The sequence below is a fragment of the Manis javanica genome, chromosome 6 (assembly GCF_040802235.1).
Source record: "Manis javanica isolate MJ-LG chromosome 6, MJ_LKY, whole genome shotgun sequence".
Taxonomy (NCBI): Eukaryota; Metazoa; Chordata; class Mammalia; order Pholidota; family Manidae; genus Manis; species Manis javanica.
In genome coordinates this window covers 140,726,938-140,750,498 of record NC_133161.1, presented here as the reverse complement: position 1 = coordinate 140,750,498, position 23,561 = coordinate 140,726,938, and the positions used below count along the sequence as shown (strand labels likewise).

Here is a 23,561-nt window from a genome sequence, read left to right as displayed (position 1 = left end):
TCCTCATTTATTTCTATAATTTATTGTTCTCTCTGCATAGAAATAGTCATTTTTCTCCCTGGGAAGACAGAAAAATAGCCCTAGTTTACCCTTTAAGAACTAAATCTATGTCAGTTATGTGGCATATATAATGTAGTAGGGCCACATTATATAATCAACATATGGCATATTCATCTGTGTAATAGTAAAGGAAGCAGTTTCCGCAAGCAATTTGGGGAAATGGACATTAGTGCCCATATATAAGCTTTATCTGCCCAATGTAAACCCTGTAGGAACTGAAGCAGGCTTAAGATAGACCCTGAAACTCACCTGGGTCAGAAAACTAAGAGGTCAATTGGCCTTTGGTGAGCAGAGTGTAAAGGTCCTCCCTCCTCACCTTTTGTCTGTAAAGCAGAACGCTCTCAGGAGATGTGGGCTGCCTTCTCTGTCCCCAGTGGCCCTAACATACTTTTAATGAATATGTATCTCAACAGAATTTGCATCACTACACCTCCACCTTCTTTATGGAGGCTTCTCTGTTGACGGCCACTACCTGGATGGGAATCTGCCATGAGGCCATGGTCTGCCGCGTGTCTCAGATTCCTCTTGCTCTTTGGTGTTTCTGGCGGAGGCCCCCTTTTGAGCTGGACAGGTTCCCTGGTCTCCTCTGACAAGCCCCGTTTTGATTTTGTATCTGTTCTCTTTCTGTACACTTCTTTGGGCTCCCTCTTCTTAACCTTTTTGAGTGTTGGCAGTGATGTCCCTGGACTTTGACATCCGGGGTCCCCATTTCTGGCAAGCACTTTCTTTGTTCCTATGGTCCCAGTGGGGTGGGTGGGGGTGGAGGATTGACATCACTTCTGCTTTGTCCTTTAGGGGCAATTAACTTGACTGAAAGTGAGTAGCAGTGGGCTTTGTTATCAGCAAAACATAAACCTTGTCTATTTTAGGAAATTCCCTTAGTTCCTAGTAGTGTTCCTGTAGCATAAGATCCTGCTTAGAGTGAACAGATCAGGAGATAGGAAGGGTTAGCTCCTCCATTTCTCTGGGTTTCCATTTCTTCACCTATAAATTGGAGGTAACACCAGCCTTACCTACTTACCCCACAAGAGCATGGGGATGGAATTGGAAAGAAATTTAAAGCCAAAAATGCCACATGAGTGCCTTTGTTAATTACTTAAAAATTGCCCTTTGAATTTAACTTGGATTTAAAGAGTAAATTACTAGGACATGGCACCAGAATAGGCAAAACTATTTGAGGCAGAATTGTCTAGATAATCCAGTATGTAAGTAGGAGAGTAAGCTAGACGGAGTGTAACAAATTTGACCATCCCTTCAAAGTCAAACACACTTAGACTAGATCTTGGAGGCTCTTCAAAGAAATCAATAAAGTATATTTCACTTTACGCTTTAAAAAAATTCAGTTCTAAAGAGAATAGGGACTTTACCAAATGTGAAAACTGCCTAGTTAGTGGATGTAACTCTTGGGGGAAAATACATTTCCAGCCAGGGGCAAATTACCTTTGAAGCCAAAATCAATCAAAGGGAGAAATAAAGTGGGAGAAACCCATTTGCAAGCAGTTGTCCACTTCTGCTTGCCTGGGTCTCTCACAAGCCAGCTGCAAAAAGGGACCCTACCCAAACTCTCTGGTCCAGATATGCCCTGGCTCCCCCTTGTAACTACCTGTTGATATGGATATGGACTACTTCTCTCCAACCCTTGGAAACACCTGTTGATATGGAGCTACACTAAGGCCAAGTGAGAGATTCTGGAAATACTGCAATTTTACCCACAGCCCATGCCTCCAGGAATCTTGCCTCACAATCTACTTGTTCCCCATATTCTGCAATGACCCCCATGAGAGAAAACTGGAGCATTGTAACCATACTAATAACACAATAACAACAGCAATAAAATCATGATAATCCTCAAGCCGGAGGTTCAAAGTCCTATTCAGATTAAGTCCACAGCTCACCCATTCCTCAGGCAGTCAGTGGCTGAACAGAGAGGGAGTTCAAAGCAATCATCATGCTGCAGCTGCAGCCAGGGGGCAGGTCCAGGCCACAGGAACTGTAGAAGAAAATACCCTTAAGGGTGATAAGGTATGTTTGAATGACACCAGCATAGGCAAATCTTGTTCAAGAGGTAGGATGCAGGCAAGAGAGTGGTCCTGTGATAGGACAGTGACAGGAAGGGGATCTCATCCTGGTCTAGTACACCAGACCTTCACCCACCTCCCTGTGGGACTTACAGAGGGGTCAATATATAGGGCTATGGGAGCTACATGCACTGGCCAGAAAAATAAAACAAAACTTCCCTGTAAGATGCTCTTACCTCCCAGACACAACTGTGCTTTGGATACGCTACTGTGATCTTCGGGGGCCACTCTGCTCTTACTCCAGGAACACTCAGGAGGCCAACTTCTAGGCCTTTTCCCTAAGGTGGCAGAAAGGCCAGCCTTCATGGGTCCATGAGTCAAAACGTCCAGGGCCATGTCCACTCAACAGTCTCCAGAGTTTAATGCAGTTGGGGCTGGCAGGAGGATGTTGCTCTGCTGGCCATATCCTGGCTGCAATAACTCCTCTTCAGTCTGCACCTATAGCTGTACAGGAGAGGCAGCAAGGTGTGCTAGCGTAACCACAGGGCTCAAGGCGTCTTTTTGGGGCTTCTCATTCAAAAGCCATAGCACTGTCCATAAGCTAACTGACCAGCCCCGTAGCATACTGGTGTCTGACTCCAGGCCAGATTTCAACAAAACATTGTACCTCTCTATCATGCCTGCCCCAGTAGGGATCTATGGTACATGAAATTTCCACGTTATTCCTAATTGATACACCCATTCTTGTAACACATGTCCAGTAAAGTGGGTGCCTTGATCACTCTCAGTCACCTGCGGCTGGCCATGGGCTGCAAAGAAGTGCTCTAGGCCCTTTTTGGTGGTACGTTGATCTGCACGATGTGCAGGAAAGCAACCAATAGTCCAGTAGCCATGTCCACACAAGTCATGGCATACTGATATCCCTCTGATATGGGCAGAGGCCCAATGTACTCTATCTGCCACCTGACAAGGGTTATCCATTTCTTTACTATTGTCCTCTTCCCCTCTCTGTGCTCCATCCATATTGTCTCAGTCTTAGGATGGAAAGCCACAGCCCTCCACTTTGGGGGCTGCCTACAACTGGACCCATCTGTATACCAAGCATCTTCAGATATAGGGGCTTTTCCCTTCTGATAAGGACTCTTGGCTACCAAGGGCTCAAAAGCAAGTTCTTTCTGCTTTCCACTGGTGTATGTCACTGGCCCCAAGAAGCTTTGGAGTTCTCCATTTAAGGGGCTAGTAGACAGGGCAGTACTCTGCTGTAAGTATGTGCCCCATTTGGCCAGTGTAGGGGTTTTCCCACACCACTCTGTGGCCTTTAGGTCCAGTTTCTCACCCACCCTATGATAAGATAGGTAGTTTTATTATCTTGGTCAGAGTTGTTTTGGTTATGGGCTCCGTAGCCAGCAAGGCATGGTACGCAGAAGCCATTCCTTCTCTATCAAGGTGTACCAGACCTCTGCTCCTTTCCATAGTTGTGACCAGAATCCAATAGGCTGGCATGTCTGTTCAAGCCACTGCCAAAGACCCCATCCATAACCATCTTCGGTTACATGAACATCTAGCTCACAGGGCCTTGATGAGTCCATTACACTCACGGCCTGTACAGCCTTGACTGCCTGCTTAGCAGCAGTAAGAGCAGCTGCACATGTTTCATCTCAGTCCCACCTGATGCCCTTTCATACCAACTGGCATAAGGGCTTCAGAATTTATGCCAAGTATGGCATAAAATCTCTCCAGTGGCCCAACAGACCCCAAAACTCTTGTAAGACTGCCACAGTGGTAGGGGTAGGGAAAGCCTGGACCTTATGTATGACTGCTTCAGTAATAACTTTAGTTTTACCCGACCAGACAACCCCCAAGAATTTTATAGACAAACCAGGTCCCTGAACTTTGGTGCTGTTCACAGCCCAGCCTTTCTCCTGCAGATGTTCCAGCAGCTTAGGAACTGCCCCTCCTAAATCTGCAAGAGAATCAGATGGGAGGATCTCATCAATGTAGTGACACAGCCACACCATTGGTGGTTTCTTCCATGTGGCCAAGTCCTGGGCTACAAGTCCGTGACAAATGGTGGGACTGTGGAGGTGTCCCTGTGGAAGGGCAGTGAGTGTTTGCTGCTGGACTTCCCACGTGAAGGCAAACTGTTCTTGACTTTATTGTGCTATGTCAATAGAGAAGAAAGCATTAGCAAGGTCCACAATATAATGATAACATTTCCAGCTCATGGCTGAGGGTGTCCAGAATGGTTGCTACAGAGGGAACAGCCGCGTGCAAAGGGGGCTGTGACTTTGTTCAAGGTGGGATAGAATCATCTCTCCGTGAAGAACTAGGTCTACTTCAGCACTAAAGAGAACTCAACTGTATCTCTGGAGTTTGAGTTTCAGGACTGAGTGAGTATATTTGCTTTAAAACAGACAGAAATGTTCTTCTAAAATTAAAGAAAAACTATGTGGTCTAAAATCATTTTTATTGTTTGTAGGATTTTTATTAGAATTTACTTTTTTGTGTGTGTGCCTCTTCATCTACGTCACCTATTTCATCCACCCAAGCCAGGATTTCTACTTTTCCAGGGCTCAGACTGTAAGTTTCTTTCTTTCTCTGTGTCTTCCTTATCTCCTTCCTTCCCTTCTTTTTTCCTTCCTTCCTTTCTCTTTAATTCCTTCTTTCTTTCTATTTGAATATTCTCCAGATTTTAAATTCAACAAGAAATACAAGGTATGAAAAAAAGAAGAGAAACCTGGACATCTGGTCCTCTCTGATAGAAAAGGAGCATTTTTTTTCACTAATTTATGAGATACTTTTGTCATATAGAGTCATATCAGGAATATGCTTCCATTTTGGGGTATCTGGTAAATACAGGCTTTTCTGTTGTTTCAGTTCAGAGTCGTAATGCTCAGGTTTATAGAGGAAGCACTTTATTGACTGTGGTTTTATAGAATTTTGACTGTTTTGTGTTATAAAATGATGCAAATCGTATGTTGCCATGTAGGCATGACTAAGGCACTGTAAACTGAAGCTGAAAAAGAAAAACAAAACTATGACCATAACTACATTGTAATCATCTCAAAATTCAGAACTATGAAAAATGCTAAGGTTTTGTCAATGTTTGCTATTTACCAATTTTACAACTAAGCTTTGGCTCACAGACAAAATTCAAGATTTAAAGAAACTTTCAGTCTTTGATGTGTAGGATGCTTGTTTCTCTTGCAGAACCAATACAATAAGAACAAACTATAGAAATAAACTCATTTTTAATAGTAGATCTTAAATTGGTTTGATATCTCAGGAGATTCTGCCATAGCCCATGAGTCCTTATGGAGGCTAATGTTTCCACTTTGTAAGTACTTGGGAATTGCTTCCCAAATGCCTTTGTGTTTAGTTATTTTTGCATTTGATGGTCCATGATTCCAAAAGGAATTTTATTTAGCCAAACACGAATTACCAAAATAAATACCCATGATACTCTGGGTTTGAAAATTCCTTGTGCTGGAAATTATTCAGGTTTTTCTCCTCTCTGATTTCTTCTTTAAATCAGACGTAGAAAATATGGGCTTTCATCCCCAAAGGAACAATTCTCTGGTGAGGCTCATAGTCTCTTTGATGAATCCTTTATTTTCTGGGGATTATAGTCAGTCACCAAAAGGAGCTCTGGAGCTTTTCTCTAGGGACGATCCAAGTATTATTCCAGGAAAACACCTTATTAATTAAACTTTCTGCCTCTGGGGCTTTGCACACTGGGCAAGTTTGTAGTCAAGAATGGATGCCCCCTCCCCTTGTCTGATTCAGAGATTTCCTCTGTTCAGGGATTTCTCTTTTTGTGCCTTTTATCCTCTAAACTTGGAACATATTTAGATTTGTTGTGAAAGTTGATTTTTTAACCTTGAATTAATTTAACTAAAGGGAGGGAAAATATACTTTTCTAGAACTAACATATATTCTAGTTATCAGGAAAAGGGTTTTATGAAAATGAAGAGAAAACCTGGAAAATAGAAGCCCAAAGTACTTAGTCTTTGAGGAGGAAAATATCAACTTCAAAAGCCTTGTATGCTAATAGAAATGCTCTCACTTATATGTAGAAAACATCACTGTCCATTGGATGGATTTTGAGGAATTGAAGCCATCTACATTAATATCTCTTTCAGTTAACCCGTCATATTACCCAGTGTGCTCATATGGGCTGTCTGCTTTTAGGATAAGTCATGTCGAATCAGTGTAAAATAACAATACTATCTTGAAAAGCTACTTTAAGAATTATTTGCCATTTAGCTCCAGTAAATACACTTTAAAATCTTTTTATAAAATACATACTGATAATTTTGTTAATTTAAACTTATATCCAACCACTTTTGCATACCTTTATGATGCTATTAATTTCTATTTGATTGTTTTGGTTATGTAGGTTTACAATCATCTTATCTTTGTAAAATACTAATTTTGTCTTTTCCTTTCCTAAGGTAAACGCACATTAATTTTCTTTCCTGTCTTGCTGCATGGACCAAAACCACTATTGTTGCCTAGCTTTTACCGTTCAGGCATCGCTTAGATTTTAAGAGCACTACACAACTTGTTTAATTCCTTTTTCCTTCAAGAGATAATGACATTCGCTGACCTTTACCTTCTTCAGGGACAAAAAAGGAGTAATCCATCTTTCTAGGCTAAGTTTTGCTGAAATCCAATGGTGTTTTAGGTGATGAATGAGCCAGAACTTCCAACATCATGAAGAATTCTGGATAATAGTCCTCTGCACGTGGAAAAAGACACAGCCGGGTCCAGCCACACATTCTTGTGACTTCTGTTGATGCTCTAACACAGACTAGAGAAGGGGAGACCCTCACGTACCTTGCCACCTCCTTCATCACTGAGCCCGCTATGCCACTGAACCATTCCTCCAGCATTTTTCAAAATTCTTCTTGCTATCTCGCATTTCTGCATAAATTTTAGAAACATTTTGTCAATTTGTACAGAAAAGGCCTGCTGAGACTTTCATTAGAATTGCATGGAATCTGTAGATTACTTTGGGATAATTGATGTATCAGCAATACTGTATCTGACCCAGGAACATCAGATCTTTCTTTCTTTTCTCTCAATGATGTTGTACAATTTCAGTGTCCAGGTCTAGCATATCTTTAGTCAGATACATCATTATTTTCTAATTTGATGCTATTTTAAATGTTAGTTTTGAAATTTTCAGTTTCTAGTTATTCATTGCTAATAAATAGAAATACAATTGATTCTTATATATTAGTCATATCCTATAACTTGGCTAAACTCTTATTTATTTGTGGTGGGAAGATAATATTCAATTCCTGTTATTGCATCATAGACCAGAACAGAAAACCTCTAATTCAACTATTTTTAATTTAGTCATTTGCTTGTGTTGTGAAGTATAAGATAAAAGTGTACAAGCATAAATGTAGTTAAAATCTTTTATAAAGCAAACAATCATGTTACCATCACCCAAATTAAGACATTAAATGTTGCCAGCATCTTTGAGCTCTCACAAATCCTTCCTGAAGCCAATCATTTTCCATTCCCTTATCACAATTTATATGGTATTTCTGCTTTCTTTTTAATTTTGAACTTATATCTAAACAATAGTTTCACTTTGTCTTTTTAAAATTTATATTTGTGGAATATCTACTTACTTAATGTCTAGTTTCTACTATTTAAATTTTTGTTTGAAAGACATGTACATATTGATATGCATAGTTGCAAATCCATTCTTGTTATTGATGTATATTATTCCACTGCAAAACATATTCTTGGTAGATATTTGGGCATTCAGATTTTAGCTATAACAAGAATTCTGCCTTGAATCCTCATATATTATCCTGAGACACATGTGCATGGGTTTCTACAGAGAAATTTCTGTGTCGTAAGGAAAATAATTCCCACCTTATTTCAAACCTATAAACCATTTTGTGAAATGGTTCTATAAATTTGTATTCCACTCAACAATGTATAAGTTCTAACAATCGATGATTTTCACATTTACTTTAAGCAAAATCTTATTGGAATTTTTCATTTCTCTATTTCTTAAAGAAGCTGAGTAGATTTTTCACTCATGTTTGTTGGCTATTTGAATTTCTTCTTTTGTGAAGACTGGTCAAGTCATTTGTCTACTTTCATAATAGATTGCTTGTTTTTTTTAAATATACATTTTAGGAGATCTTTACATAGTTTGAATATTCATCCTTATTAGTAACATGTGCTATAAATAACACCTCTGAAATGCACTTTCTTCTTTTTTGTTTTTCTTTTTTACTCTTTTAATATTATTCTCAATTTTAAAGCAACCAAAATTATTGATGTTTCCCTTACTGTTACTACTTTCTATATCTGGTTCAAACCTATTTTCCCCAATTTAACTTGTAAAACCTGTATTGTTTGTTTAACAAGTTTTTGTTCATATTAACTCTGGACTTGATTTTGTATATGGTATGTGGTATGAGATTAATTATATATTTTTCCTTGTTGATCCAGTTGTCCAAGCATAATTAGAAAAAAATTCCTCGTGATCTGCATGCCATCTTTGAAAATCAAATATCCATATATTCAGGGGGTGTGTTTTATGTTCTTCTTTTGATTCCGTTTGTCTCTTCATCTAACCCTATCGCAATTCCACCTTGTCTTAGTTATAAGGAAAAATGATAGACATTTGTAAACACATTGAGCCTTAGGAGTTACTAAAAACAAATATTAAAACACAGTTCATTGTCAATTCTTACAAAATAGCCTTTAAAACTATTAAATATGTTAATATATAATGCTGGTAAAATTGGCCCCCGTAAGCCCCACTGATTACAAAGTAAGTAATTTGACAATAATCTTAAAAACCATAATATTTGTCACTTGTATAGCATTTCTATTTATGTAAGCTTATCATTAATAAAGTCCCAAATACGGATAACTGCATTAATTAACATTCATCATAGTACTATATGCACATATCTATCTATCTACCTACCTACCTAACCTATACTTCTTTACTTTGGGAAACATAAAGAAAACTATCAATTAACAAATTAAAATTAAAAGGGCAAAACTACATATATAATATGATTGTAACCAGTTAAAAATATACTGTAACCATGTGGTATGGCAAATGGGGAGAAAACACTCAAATGTTAACATTGGTAATGCTAAGGTAAAGGAACTATTTCTTTTTTTAATATTTACCAAATAGTTTTTGAAGTTGCAATGTGACTTTTATAGGGAATATATAGTACTATGAAATAATGAGATAGGTAATAGATGAGGAAAGAGGGGAAGGCCTGTAATTACTCCCTTGGCTCATTCATGCATCTGAAGCCTAAGGATTGGACCACTGGGGATGGCGTCTCTAAATAAACTCTTCAGTTTGGAAATACACACCCAGAGGTTCGGAGCCAGATCTCATAGCAGGGCCAAGTGTGGAGTCTATGTGCTGGATTCAGGAGCAAGGGGTTCAAAGCCTTGACTCTGTGCTGTGGCATCTCCCACCAGAGTAGAGTTCTGGCTTTAGGAACACATTCTTCTCACCTACAAACTTCAAAAAAAATCTCTGCATGCTAGATGTGCTTTCCATTAGCTGGTATGTGTTTAAAACCTTGCCTGATGGTATTGAATCTTTGTTCTGCTTATACAACTCTCTTTTTTATTTCTTCTGTCCTATTTCTACTGTCGAATTTGTCCTGGTCATTCCGCTGCTCAACAAACTAAAGAAGGAGAATCATGGCGTGGCATTTAAGGAAATGTGTCGCTGGGTTCAGTGATGCGTTAGGAAGTCAGCACTGAGACTGGAACGAAGGGAGGTCTCGGAGGTCAGTGTGCATGTGTGTTGTGTGGCTGGAGAACAGTCTGCAGGGGGAAGGTGGTGATTTTGAAAGGGATAGATTCTTTGTTCATGAATTCTATTTTGCAGTTAGTATAAAAGTTAGAAATTATACCATATGATTTCAATTGTATGTGGAATCTAAAAAAACACATGAACAAACAGAACAGAAATAGACTCATAAACACAAAGAATAAAGTGATGGTTGTTACAAGGGTGGCAGGTAGGGAGATGAGTGAAATAGGTGAAAGGGATTAAGAGGGACAAACTTCCAACTATAAATAAATAAGTCATGGGGAGGAAAGAAAGCATAAAGAATTTAGTCCATAATATTGTAATAACTTCATATGGTTACAGATGATAATTGTACTTATGATGATGAGCATTTCATAGCATGTATAAATTGTCAAATCACTGCTATGTTCCTGAAACTGGATTAATATTGTATAACAATTATATTGCATAAAAAATAATTTTTCATTAAGGTATGATTGATATACACTTATGAAGGTTTCACATGAGAAAACAATGTGGTTACTGCATTTACCCATATTATCAGGTCCCCACCCAGACCCCAATGCAGTCACTGTCCATCAGTGTAGTGAGATGCCACAGATTCACTATTTGCCTTCTCTGTGCTACACTGTTTTCCCCGTGACCCCCCACACCATGTGTACTAAACATAATACCCCTCAATCTATAATATACTTTCTTATCAATAGCAATCTACTTATCAATACAAGAACTGCATTTAATGGATATATATTTTTTCATTCCATAATTTAAAGGCTAAGAGTTGAAATGCAAATATAAGTAAATGCAGTGATAGCAAAGCTCACAGAATTTCTGTGAAGCTATAATATAAACTTTTTTTTTAATATGAACTTTTAGAATTTAGAGTTGGAAGAAAAACATCTGGTTTACCCTCCTTTGCAGGAGAGTAATTCCTTCTTCTGTTTCCCTAAGAGATGAGCTATGAGGTTCTGCCTGAAAATCTATGGTGGAAATTCGGTACTTTTCCAAATGACTTTGTGATTATGCAATATCTGTTCTCAGATTTTTTTTTTTCCTGGACTCATGTCAGATTCTTTGCAGAGAACAAGTTTGGCTGGAGATAAGGCACTGAGTACTGACTGCAGAGGAGAAATGTGAAGGATTTTCAAAGTGTATCTAAGGTAATTTGTGAAATTTATACTTTCATAGAGGTAAAGTTTGGCCAAAAACCTTTGTCAATCTGGTTGCTGAGTTAGAAACATAAAGGTACAGATTAAAGGGCCACTTTATGTACTTCCAGCCTACAGAGAGACCTTTTAATTCTGCCAGTATATTTACATAATGCTCTGCTGTGGGTCTGATGAAAAGAACATTTTCCAGACCTGTTTATCTTCCTCTGTTCTTTAAAAAAATAATTTTTTAAAGGAGTTTTAAGTTCATAGCAAAATTGAGTGGAAAGTTCACAGATTTCCTGATACCCGAGTCTTCTACAAACTCATAGCCTGCCCCATTATCAAACACCCCCACCAGGTGATACATTTGCTACAGATATCATAATCATCTGAAGTCCATAGTTGACATCAGGGTCCATTCCCAGTGTTGTACATCCATGGTTTAGAAATATATAGTGACAGGCATCCATCATTAGAGTATCATACAGAATATTTTTCCTCCCAGACTTATTCCTGGTCTCCCCTTCACCTTCTGGCCTCGTTTTGCACATGGCCACTGCCTTAGATAGAAATAACTCCTATAGGCAGATATTTTCCTTTCTTTGTGGTCTTGTATCACGATTGTTGCCTGGCTTTTCTAGGATTGCCTGATGCATAAACATGGAGAACAACACTCCCGTGACCCAGTTCATCCTGTTGGGAATCCCTAACACTGAAGGGCTAGAGAACATGCTGTTTGTCCTGTTTTTGGCCTTTTACCTCTTCACCTTGCTGGGAAACCTGCTCATCTTCCTCACCATCTTGGTTTCTGCCAAACTCCACACCCCCATGTATTTCTTCCTAGGAAACTTGTCAGTGTTTGACATATTTTTCCCTTCCGTGAGTTCCCCCAAAATGATGCTCTACCTAATGGGGCAGAGCCGGACCATCTCTTACCAGGCCTGTGCCTCCCAGCTCTTCTTTTACCACTTCCTGGGGGGTACTGAGTGTTTCCTCTACACGGTGATGGCCTATGACCGCTTTGTGGCTATTTGTCACCCTTTGCGTTACACGGTCATCATGAACCACAGGGTGTATGTGAGCTTGACACTGGGCACTTGGCTGGGTGGCTGTCTGCATGGAAGTATCCTCACACTTCTGGTCTTTAAATTGCCCTACTGTGGCCCCAGGGAGGTGGACAATTTCTTCTGCGATATCCCTGTGATGTTGCCCCTGGCCTGTGCAGACACCTCTCTGGCTCAGACAGTGAGTTTTACTAACGTGGATGTTGTGACCCTTACATGCTTCTTTCTTATCCTTACGTCCTATGGCCGCATTGTCCTTTCCATATTGAAAATCAGCAGCTCCGAAGGCAGGCGCCGAGCATTTTCAACCTGCAGTGCCCACCTGATTTCCATCTTCTTGTTCTATGGGCCTGTGATGCTCATCTACCTCAGGCCTGCTTCCAGCCCCTGGCTAGATTCTGTTATTCAGGTATTAAACAATATTGTCACTCCTTCTCTTAATCCTTTGATTTACACGTTGAGAAACAAGGATGTGAAATGGGCTCTGAGGAAAGTGTTAACTCAAGTGGTCCACATTTCAGGGGTATGAGGCATGGGGCAATTCCTTTCTGGAATTCGCTGGGGAGTTGCTTCAGAGCTGCTGCTCTTAGAGCAGGATTGCTGCTAAATAGTGAGATGGGCAAAGTAACTATCATGTATTTCTTGGGAGTCGTTAAGGTCACACGGTGAGAATGCATGCACTGAGCCACTGATTAATTCCTTTAAGGAAACTTTCCAGATTAACCCAGACTTTTATCTTTTTTTATTTGCCAAAACAATGTATCCTTTCTGCATCATACTTTCTGTACTTGTTGGAACTCTGTTTTGATCACTTAATCACAAAGCTGCAAGTTCCTGAAGGTCAGGGATTGTCTGCCTTCTTTCCTTTTCTCCCTCCCACATCTCTCTTCCCTTTTTCCTTCCTTCTTTCCTTCCTTCCTTCCAAAACATATACTTTACTCTATTCTATTATAGTCTCTTTCTGGCCATTCCATAAAGCTAAGCTTTGTAATAAATGAAGGTTTAAAATTTAAGGTAGGATTGTACAGTTTAAGTTTAAACTCAGCTTGTAATTTCTTTGGCTCTAATTACTCCCATTATAAAACAATTCCATTTAGACCTTTATTCCTCTGGCCCTCAGAAAAGTTTGGCTTGGACTTTGCTCATTGTGAACCAAGTGAGAAACTGGCTATTAATCTATTCATATAAAATGGGAGAGTGGATTTCGGTACATTTGTAGAGGAAAGCCTTTTTGAGCCAGAGTTCTCTATCCATTGTACACATTTTCTGTTTCTTGAAAAATCTAATATATCTTTAATTAATTGAAATTGAGCCAGTTACAATATTCAGTTATTTTGAATCTTTGAACATTTAAATTTTAACATTTAATTCCAGGCCAATTTGCTATCTGTTTAGTTATCCACTCAAACACCTAGAATAAGTGCTAACATTTGAAATCTTCCTGTGTGTATGATAGTGTTCTAAACACCTTACATGTACTGAGTTACCTGAGAAAACCCTAAAATCTAGATATTTTGATGCCCTCCTTTTGTAGATGAGAAAACTAAGGAGAGAGAAGTGTTCACAGCCAGAGAGTCCAAATTTGGAACCTGAACTTTTATTATCTAAGAAGAAAAACTGAAGAATCATAAATTCTGTATAATAATAGGGACCCTTATATCTTGCTTTCTATATATCATTTACAATTCTAACAATTCTGCACATATTAAGTAATATAATCAAAGCAGCATCCCTATTAGGTAGGTACAATTACTCTCCTCGATTATATATATGAGAAAATGAAGGCTTGGGGAGGTGAAATAACTGCAAAATAGGAAAACTGTGATAACATTGGACCTCACTAGGGAATCACTCTGGGTAATATAATTAGAAATAAGTAATGATTGGAAATAATAGCATCATCTTTTCTCTACTCTCTTGTAATATCCATTCATTCAATCAGTAGCTGATTAACTTAAAACGGTTTATCTACCTGGTATCAGGATCACAGTAGAGTGTTCACTAAATAACCTACACAAAGAATAAAAGTGTTTGGGGGGGTATGACATCTACCTGTCTATTGCTATTAATCAAGCATTTATATGCTACTACCAGATTTAGTCCAACAGTGGTTAATATCACTAGTTGATTATTCAAGGGCTACCTTGTTTCCTTTATTTGAATGTTCTTGGAGCCCCAGCACAATCTATGGTATTCTACTAGTGATTTATTTGTAGTACAACCAATTACTCTGAAACTCAGCTGTTCAAAACAAAATCATGTATTGTCTCACACAGTTTCAGAGGGTCAGGACTCCTGGAGTAGCTTAGGTGGGCGGTCGTGACTTGGGAACTGTCACGAGGTTGCAGCCACATCCGTGGCCAGGGTTGCAGTCATCTGAAGGCACAGGTGGGGCTGAAGATCCATTTCCCAGATGCTCATTAATTACATGGCTTTTTGCACAAGGCCTCATTTCCTCACTCACCAAGTGGTCCTGTCCATAGAGTCACTTACATGTTTTCACTACATGGAACCTGGCCTCCACCAGAGTGAGTGATCCATGGAAAAGTCTAAACAGAAGCTGCAGAGCCCTCTATGTCTTAGTCTCCAATGCTACACACCATGAGCCCTGCTTTTATTTTCTTTCTGTTAGAAGCTTCAGCCCTCACTCAGTGGGAGAGGAATGAGGGAGTGTCAAAAAATTAGTCAACATATTTTTACTACCCCACCACAGATATGTCCACCTTATTTAAACTTTTTCTTTATCAGAAGTCTTCATTTAGGAGTATTTCTTATACTAAAGCTGTATCTTCACCACATATTTCTTCACATGGCTTTCTTAATTTAGAATGTCCACTATCATTCTTCCTGCCTTTATGAGGACCACATATCTTTTGGGTTTTTGTTCATCTCCTGAACGATTTCCATAATGTCTTCTCCAAATATCCCATTCAATTGTTTTCCCTTCTATCAACAGGTAGTTCTTATTGCTTAAATTACTCACTTTTCCATGAAGAAATATAAATTACCACAGTTATTATATCATCATTGTGAATAGTTTCATGACTCAGAAGTTGTCATGCAACATTTTAATCAATTATTGGCCTAGAACACAATTATATCAAAGGGCAGCCATTAATGTGTCATCAAATATTTATTGGAAGTTTATTCTTTCTGTGTTTACATAGTGATAGCCAAAGAGGATATAGTAGTGACCAAGATAAATATGATCTCTGCCCTTATGGAGTGTAAAACACATTGGACAAGACAGACATGGAACAAACAGTACAATTGGGATAAAGGCTTTGACTAAAAATAGATGAGACTATGAAAACTCAAGTTTCAATGAAAGCATCAAGGCCAGAGAAGGAAGAAAAATAGAAAATTTAGCAAAAGAAGAAACCCATGCTAATTGTCTGGACATAAGGATCTTCAAAAATATCATTCAATTTCTGCTTTTTAATCCTAACCTTGGCTAACTCGAGCCCCATTCTTCCTCTTAGCCGGCCCTGTGAGATGAACTGATATGGCACTCTTGCAATGAATGGAATGGCATGTCAGAAGTGAATTCCAATGCCTATGGCTCAGAATACTTAAAAAGTGCTTTCTCCATCTAGGAGACCAGTTACTCAGTGTTCCTGTTTTCTAGGAAAAGAAGGCTTCTATTGACAAGGGTCTTCTCTGTAATAAACACGTTATTTTAGAAGTAAAATAACAATTTTAATGAACAGCTTACCTTCTCAACTGGTCTGCAGTCTTCCTGAGGTAAAAATATGTGCATATAATCTCTCTGTGTCTCTAATGCAACTCAAATAGTGCTCTTTGCTTCGTAGATACTTTCTCCAATCTACTATAAGCAGTAAAAGTTCTACCCCTATTCAAACCAGTGAAAGACCCAGCAACTACTGTCTCTGAATCAAACTTTAGAAAGGCATTTATCTTACCCATGGAAACAGCTTTGTTCTATTAAATGTATGAAGGGATGAACAAGTCATAGCTACCTCTGCAACTGTTGGAATAGAGATTCCCTTCACATTTTGCTACCTTGATCAACATCCTTCATTTCAGCTCACCACAGACACATCATGAGACTCACTAAGTCAGCTCACTGTCACCTAGAAGTACTCACAAATTCAAATTCATCTTTTCTCACTGATTTTCTTCCTGAGCTGCCCACAACTTGATCCATTTCTTCTGCAATCACCAATGTGCGGTGTTACCTCCTACTTACCCATGTGCAAGGGGACTGCGCAACCACACGTGCGCATTTTCCTCCCAAGTCCAGAACTAATTGAGATAAAAGACAAAGGTGTTAGGCTACATCAAAATAGCCACTTGATCACTGATGATTAAGTTATATAATTACTAAATTAAGGAATATAGTTTAGACATCTGGCCAAATAAATATGTTTCTTAATCTTTTCTTTAGTGAATGCCTTTGTTTTCCCTTTTTTCTGTGTCTGGACTCTCCTTCAAAGAATTTAGTTCATGTTTCCAATTTTCTTATATGCTGGCATGGGCAATAGATCCCATAGTAGCTGTAGCTGGCTTATCCGTTTCTAAGGCGCATGGAAGCATGGCAGCCCAACTCTCAGAGAACATGCTAGGCATCGATGTGCTCTTCTACACCTGCTGCTGTGGTCTGAGGGGATAAAGGGAAGAGTCGGGCGGAACCCAAATGGCAACACAGCCATAGCTGCCCTTTCAAAGCGAAGTATTTCAATTTCCAAAGAATTGCTGTGGCTTCAAGCTATTTTGAAATGACTTATCTTTGAAAGATATTAGCTCTATTCACATACAAAGGGCTGCAGTCGGCTGACTCAAAGGATCAGGAAAGGAGCTCCTTTGAAATAGTAAATAATACGAATAAAAATACACATGGTGAGATCGGATTCTACAAATATTCCAAAATTTAGTTTGATTTTATGAGGCTTATCACTGATCAGAAAGAAGATATTGTGATAACCTTATCAAAATCTCAAAGATTCTACAATATTTAATGATAGAAGTGGATACACACAAAGTGGATATACACAAAGATTTGTATATGACTGTTCATAGGAGTATTGTTCAAAATATTCAAAACTGGAAATGTCCCAAATCCATCATCTGGTGAAGGATAAACAAAATGCACTGTATTCATACTATGGAATATTATTTGGCACACCAAATAGGACGAACTACTTCTTACAGCACGGCTATTACATGTAATAGCATGGATAATCCTCACCATTTGTTAATGGAAGAAGCCACATTCAAAAGGCTATCTATTTATATCATTCCACTTATAGGAAATGCCTAGAAAAGACAAATGTACAGAGACAAAAAGCAAATTCATAGTTGGTTCCCTGCAGAGTGGGAACTGCTTGTAAATTGGTCCCAGGGAAATTTTGGGGATGATGGAAATGTTCTGAATTTTGACAGTGTTTGCAGAGCTCCATAAATTTACTGAAAAGTCACTAAATTGTACACTTAAAACTGATGAATTTTATAATATGTAAATTCTATCTTGATAAAGCTGTTGAAAAAAATTCGAGAATGTTGAACAAATGGATAGCATATCTTTCCTGTCCAGAGGTGAGGAAATACCGGCTAACAAGGACATTTCGGCCTGCTTGACAGGTATACTGATACAGTAAAGAAAAATGTGTCAAATTACTGTAGAACACTTGGTTATAATCATCCAGTTTGCTCTGTTTTAACTTACATTCCACTCACTCACAGCCTCCTGAGGGAATACTTTACTTTAATGTAAAATTTCACTGTTTGGAAAAAGAGTATGTTGGACCACTAACACATGCATTTTAGAGAATAAAATGTTTTATTTCTCTCTGTAAAATTTTATATTAATATTCATATACATCATGTATAATCATGTATTCATAATTTCATGTATAAATTACATATATAGTAACTGTTTAAAGTGAATGTCCTGTAAAATTGATTTAATCTGGCTGGGTGATAAAAGTTCTCCAATAGACATTATTGAGTGAACTAATGATATGGAAATTTCAGGGATAACACTTAATATGAAGAATGGTACAATTTATGCTACTTGCTACTTTAATGCCAAGAACAGCAGTTCTGGGAAGCTGAAATGAGATGGTATATATAGGATTCATTATGGCTGTATCTTTTTCTAGTGTGCATGTGTGTGTGTGTATTAATGAGTCATAAGAATAGTAATTATGATATATATATATATATAAACTTGAAGAATTGATTGTTGAAATTACTGAGCTGAAAAGTAAAATGAATAATTTATAATAAGGGCAATTGTGAATGGGAAGATTGGGGCACATTAATTAATAAATTATTTCAATGTTGGGCTGATTTTCACTATTTCAGCATTACTTTTCATAGTGACTCAAAGGGAAGAAATTGAGATGACAAACTGAAACTAGACAAAGCGATGAAGATCTATATCTGTCTACATCTACCATCTATAACTGCCTATATCTATCGTCTATATAGAAATATCATACAATAGCATATTTATCAGTATGAAGGAACAGAATAATGCATGCAAAAACAGAGATGAGTTTCAAAATCATTATGTTGCATAAAAGAAGCCAGATAGAAAAATGGTATTACTGGGCCAAAGAATATGAGCTTTTTTTATCTGTTTGTTTTATGCACCCTTCCAAAATATTTTACAGAACTGTCTATAACCACTCTTAGAAATACATTTTCCCTTCATAATATTGTCAGAAAATTCGTTAAATTGGTAATTTGTCAGCATGGTCATTTTTATTTCAAATGAGGCAATATAATTGTACATTTACCTATTTGTTTCAATCTTGTTTTTGATATAGGATCTTGGGAATTTTCTTATTATTTTGTGTTCTTCATAAATTTAGAATACTAACTTCTCATACATGTTATACTTCTACTGAATTTGGTATTCACCTTTTGCTTTCATTTGCAATATATTTTGTACAGAAGTCTTTATCTATAATCAAATTTATTAATCTTTTTTGTTATTCATTTTTCCCTGTTGTGTATAAACTTATAAATTCTTATAATTCCTCTTACAAATATTTAATAATGAGTTCTAGGTGCTCTTTTAAAAAATAAACTCTTTAACATACCTGAAATTTGATTACAGTTTCAGAATTTAATTTCTGCTTATGTTCATAATAGTTAATTTTTTGTCCTATTATTTAATATTTAAATGCATTCCCAATATTAATATATGTTTGGATTCCTAGAATAAGTGAAGTAGTCACTGAGACTGGGCTTTTTATTATTTGCTTGGATTTCATTTGCTTGAACTTTATTCAGAGATTCACATCTATTTTAATTATGGATTTTATTTTTATTTAAAATTATATTGTGTCATGTTTTGAAATTAATTTTTAGTCTCATTACCATATTAAAATAAATAAGATAAATATATAGGTTGAATTTTTTTTTTTTTTTGAGAGGGCATCTCTCATATTTATTGATCAAATGGTTGTTAACAACAATAAAATTCAGTATAGGGGGGTCAACGCTCAATGTACAATCATTAATCCATCTCAAGCCTAATTCTCGTCAGTCTCCAATCTTCTGAAGCATAACGAACAAGTTCTTACATGGTGAACGAATTCTTACATAGTGAATAAATTCTTACATGGTGAACAGTACAAGGGCAGTCATCACAGAAACTTTCGGTTTTGATCATGCAATATGACCTATAAACAATCAGGTCAAATATGAATATTCGTTTGATTTTTGTACTTGATCTATATGTTGATCCCACATTTCTCCTACTATTATTATTATTTTTATTTTTAATAAAATGCTGAAGTGGTAGGTAGATGCAAGATAAAGGTAGAAAACATAGTTTAGTGCTGTAAGAAGGCAAATGTAGATGATCAGATGATCAGGTGTGTGCCTATGGACTAAGTATTAATCCAGGCTAGACAAGGGCATCAAGACATCCACGGATGCAGAAGATTTCTCTCAAAGCAGGGGGGGTGAGGTTCTGAGCCTCACCTCTGTTGATCCCCAAATTCTCACCTGATGGCCCCCCTGCGACTGTGCCTGTCTTAGGTTGTTCCTCCCTTGAGGAATCTTACCCGTCTCTGGCTAACCAGTCATCTTCCGGGGCCATACAGGGAAATGTAAAGTTGGTAAGTGAGAGAGAAGCCATATTGTTTGCAAAGGTTAGCTTTTTACTTCTTTGCAGATTTATGCCCTTTGGCTTCTATGCCCAGCACTTGTCTCGAGGTATCTTTACCACCTGGAGGAATTATGATACTTGGTAAATTCGATATGAGGCACGAATTCTATTTAAGGGTTGTAATTAGGAAGGAAGAAGAAAAGCTATAGATGTAGCATACGAAGGAAGCTTGGGAGGATTGATTATTTCTTTGACATATCTTCTTGTATAGTGCCTTAAGTATGTATAGGTTTTAAACTACTAACTAATTTGCACACATATATTAACATAATAGGAATACGGTGACATAAACAAAGCAAATCTATAATTACCATCCATCTCCAGTGAAGCCAAGAAAACCATTTAGGCACCCTAGGCATTTGTGAAAATTTATCTATGATATGATGGATATTGTCCAACTGTACTTGAACCATCAGACAAATTAAAGCAGCCCATTTCTGGGATCTGTTCACATCCCATATGTTCTTTTAACGATAGATAGTCTATAGTCATGAGATTTTGGAGTGCTACAACTTGCACCCCTCCCAACTCCTGGTTGAGTTTCAACAGTACAGATCCAGTCAAATTCGTTGTCTCACTGTATGCACATGCCAGCCTAGACATCTCCCTCCTCATTCTTATGGCAAGTCCAGGAGATGGTGGGCTGGATGCAGCCACAACCGCAGCATCGTCCGGATCCCTGTGGAGGCTTTTTGATGATCATCCCCCGGCACAAGTCCTCCAGAGAGTGCTGATGCCGGAAGCTCCTCCTCATATCGTATCTTAGTTCATTTTCTGGGTATCCAAGCTAGGCCTTGATCTCCTGCATAGAAACAAACAGACCCTTTGCCCACACTTTGACATGCCCTCTATACCACTGTGCAGAACTCATTGGAGGTCAGCACACAGTAACTGCTTTTTTTTTTTTTTTTTTAAATTAAGAGAAAGGAATATTATCAGAAAAGAGTACCTCCATAGCTGATCATCTGACACCCTTTAAGTGATCAACATTAAGGATATTTAAAGCATGCGTTGATCTTTGATTTACCAATGGTTTTATCCTGTTAAGGAGTAATCCCCCTTTTCCTTCTTTCTTTCTTTCTTTCTTTCTTTTTTTTTTTTTTAAATTTTTAATCTACACTTACATGAAGAATACTATGTTTACTATGCTCTCCCCTATATCAGGTCCCCCCTAACAACCACATTACGGTTACTGTCCATCAGCTTAGCAAAATGTTGTAGAGTCACTACTTGTCCTCTCTGTGTTGTGCAGCCCACCCTCCCCTTGCTCCCTCCCCCCCATGCATGCTAATCTTAATAACCCCCTTTTTCTTCCCTCCCCTTATCCCTCCCTGCCCACCCATCCTCCCCAGTTCCTTTCCCTTTGGTACCTGTTAGTCCATTTTTGGGTTCTGTAATTCCACTGCTGTTTTGTTCCTTCAGTTTTTCCTTTGTTCCTATACTCCTCAGATGAGTGACATCATTTGGTATTTCTCTTTCTCCACTTGGCTTATTTCACTGAGCATAATACTCTCCAGCTCCATCCATGTTGCTGCAAATGGTTGGATTTTTCCACTCCTTATGGCTGAGTAGTATTCCATTGTGTATATGTACCACATCTTCTTTATCCATTCATCTACCGATGGACATTTAGGTTGCTTCCAATTCTTGGCTATTGTGAATAGTGCTGCGATAAACATAGGGGTGCATCTGTCTTTCTCAAACTTGATTGCTGTGTTCTTAGGGTAAATTCCTAGGAGTGGGATTCCTGGGTCAAAAGGTAGGTCTGTTTTGAGCATTTTGATGAACCTCCAAACTGCTTTCCACAATGGTTGAACTAATTTACATTCCCACCAGCAGGGTAGGAGGGTTCCCCTTTCTCCACAGCCTCGCCAACATTTGTTGTTGTTTGTCTTTTGGATGGCAGCTATCCTTACTGGTGTGAGGTGATACCTCATTGTAGTTTTAATTTGCATTTCTCTGATAATTAGCGATGTGGAGCATCTTTTCATGTGTCTCTTGGCCATCTGTATTTCTTTTTTGGAGAACTGTCTGTTCAGTTCCTCTGCCCATTTTTTAATTGGGTTATTTGTTTTTTGTTTGTTGAGGCATGTGAGCTCTTTATATATTCTGGACGTCAAGCCTTTATCGGATCTGTCATTTTCAAATATATTCTCCCATAGTGTAGGGTTCCTTTTTGTTCTATTGATGGTGTCTTTCACTGTACAGAAGCTTTTCAGCTTAATGTAGTCCCACTTGCTCATTTTTGCTGTTGTTTTCCTTGCCCGGGGAGATATGTTCAAGAAGAGATCACTCATGTTTATGTCTAAGAGGTTTTTGCCTATGTTTTTTTCCAAGAGTTTAATGGTTTCATGCCTTACATTCAGGTCTTTGATCCATTTTGAGTTTACCTTTGTATATGGGGTTAGACAATGGTCCAGTTTCATTCTCCTACATGTAGCTGTCCAGTATTGCCAGCACCATCTGTTGAAGAGACTGTCATTTTGCCATTGTATGTCCATGGCTCCTTTATCAAATATTAATTGACCATATATGTTTGGGTTAATTTCTGGGGTCTCTAATCTGTTCCACTGGTCTGTGGCTCTGTTCTTGTGCCAGTACCAAATTGTCTTGATTACTATGGCTTTGTAGTAGAGCTTGAAGTTGGGGAGTGAGATCCCCCCTACTTTATTCTTCTTTTTCAGGATTGCTTTGGCTATTCGGGGTCTTTGGTGTTTCCATATGAATTTTTGAATTATTTGTTCCAATTCATTGAAGAATGTTGCTGGTAATTTGAGAGGGATTGCATCAAATCTGTATATTGCTTTGGGCAGGATGGCCATTTTGACGATATTAATTCTTCCTAGCCATGAGCATGGGATGAGTTTCCATTTATTAGTGTCCCCTTTAATTTCTCTTAAGAGTGACTTGTAGTTTTCAGAGTATAAGTCTTTCACTTCCTTGGTTAGGTTTATTCCTAGGTATTTTATTCTTTTTGATGCAATGGTGAATGGAATTGTTTTCCAGATTTCTCTTTCTATTGATTCGTTGTTAGTGTATAGGAAAGCTACAGATTTCTGTGTGTTGATTTTGTATCCTGCAACTTTGCTGTATTCCGATATCAGTTCTAGTAGTTTTGGAGTGGAGTCTTTAGGGTTTTTTATGTACAGTATCATATCATCTGCAAATAGTGACAGTTTAACTTCTTCTTTACCAATCTGGATTCCTTGTATTTCTTTGTTTTGTCTGATTGCCGTGGCTAGGACCTCCAGTACTATGTTAAATAACAGTGGGGAGAGTGGGCATCCCTGTCTG

General features: G+C 38.1%; 1 protein-coding gene across 1 annotated transcript; it reads left to right on the top strand.

Annotated features, from left to right (window-relative positions):
* Positions 1 to 11,696: 11,696 nt before the first annotated feature.
* On the top strand, positions 11,697 to 12,650 carry LOC108387931 (olfactory receptor 10D3-like). Its single transcript, XM_017646315.3, has one exon. The coding sequence runs from the start codon at positions 11,718 to 11,720 to the stop codon at positions 12,648 to 12,650; it is 933 nt and encodes a 310-aa protein (XP_017501804.3). The 5' UTR covers positions 11,697 to 11,717.
* The last annotated feature ends 10,911 nt before the right edge of the window (positions 12,651 to 23,561 follow it).

Bases quoted from the DNA above. Each gene is read 5' to 3' on its own strand.
- LOC108387931 (XM_017646315.3), top strand. From the start codon at position 11,718: ATGGAGAACAACACTCCCGTGACCCAGTTCATCCTGTTGGGAATCCCT.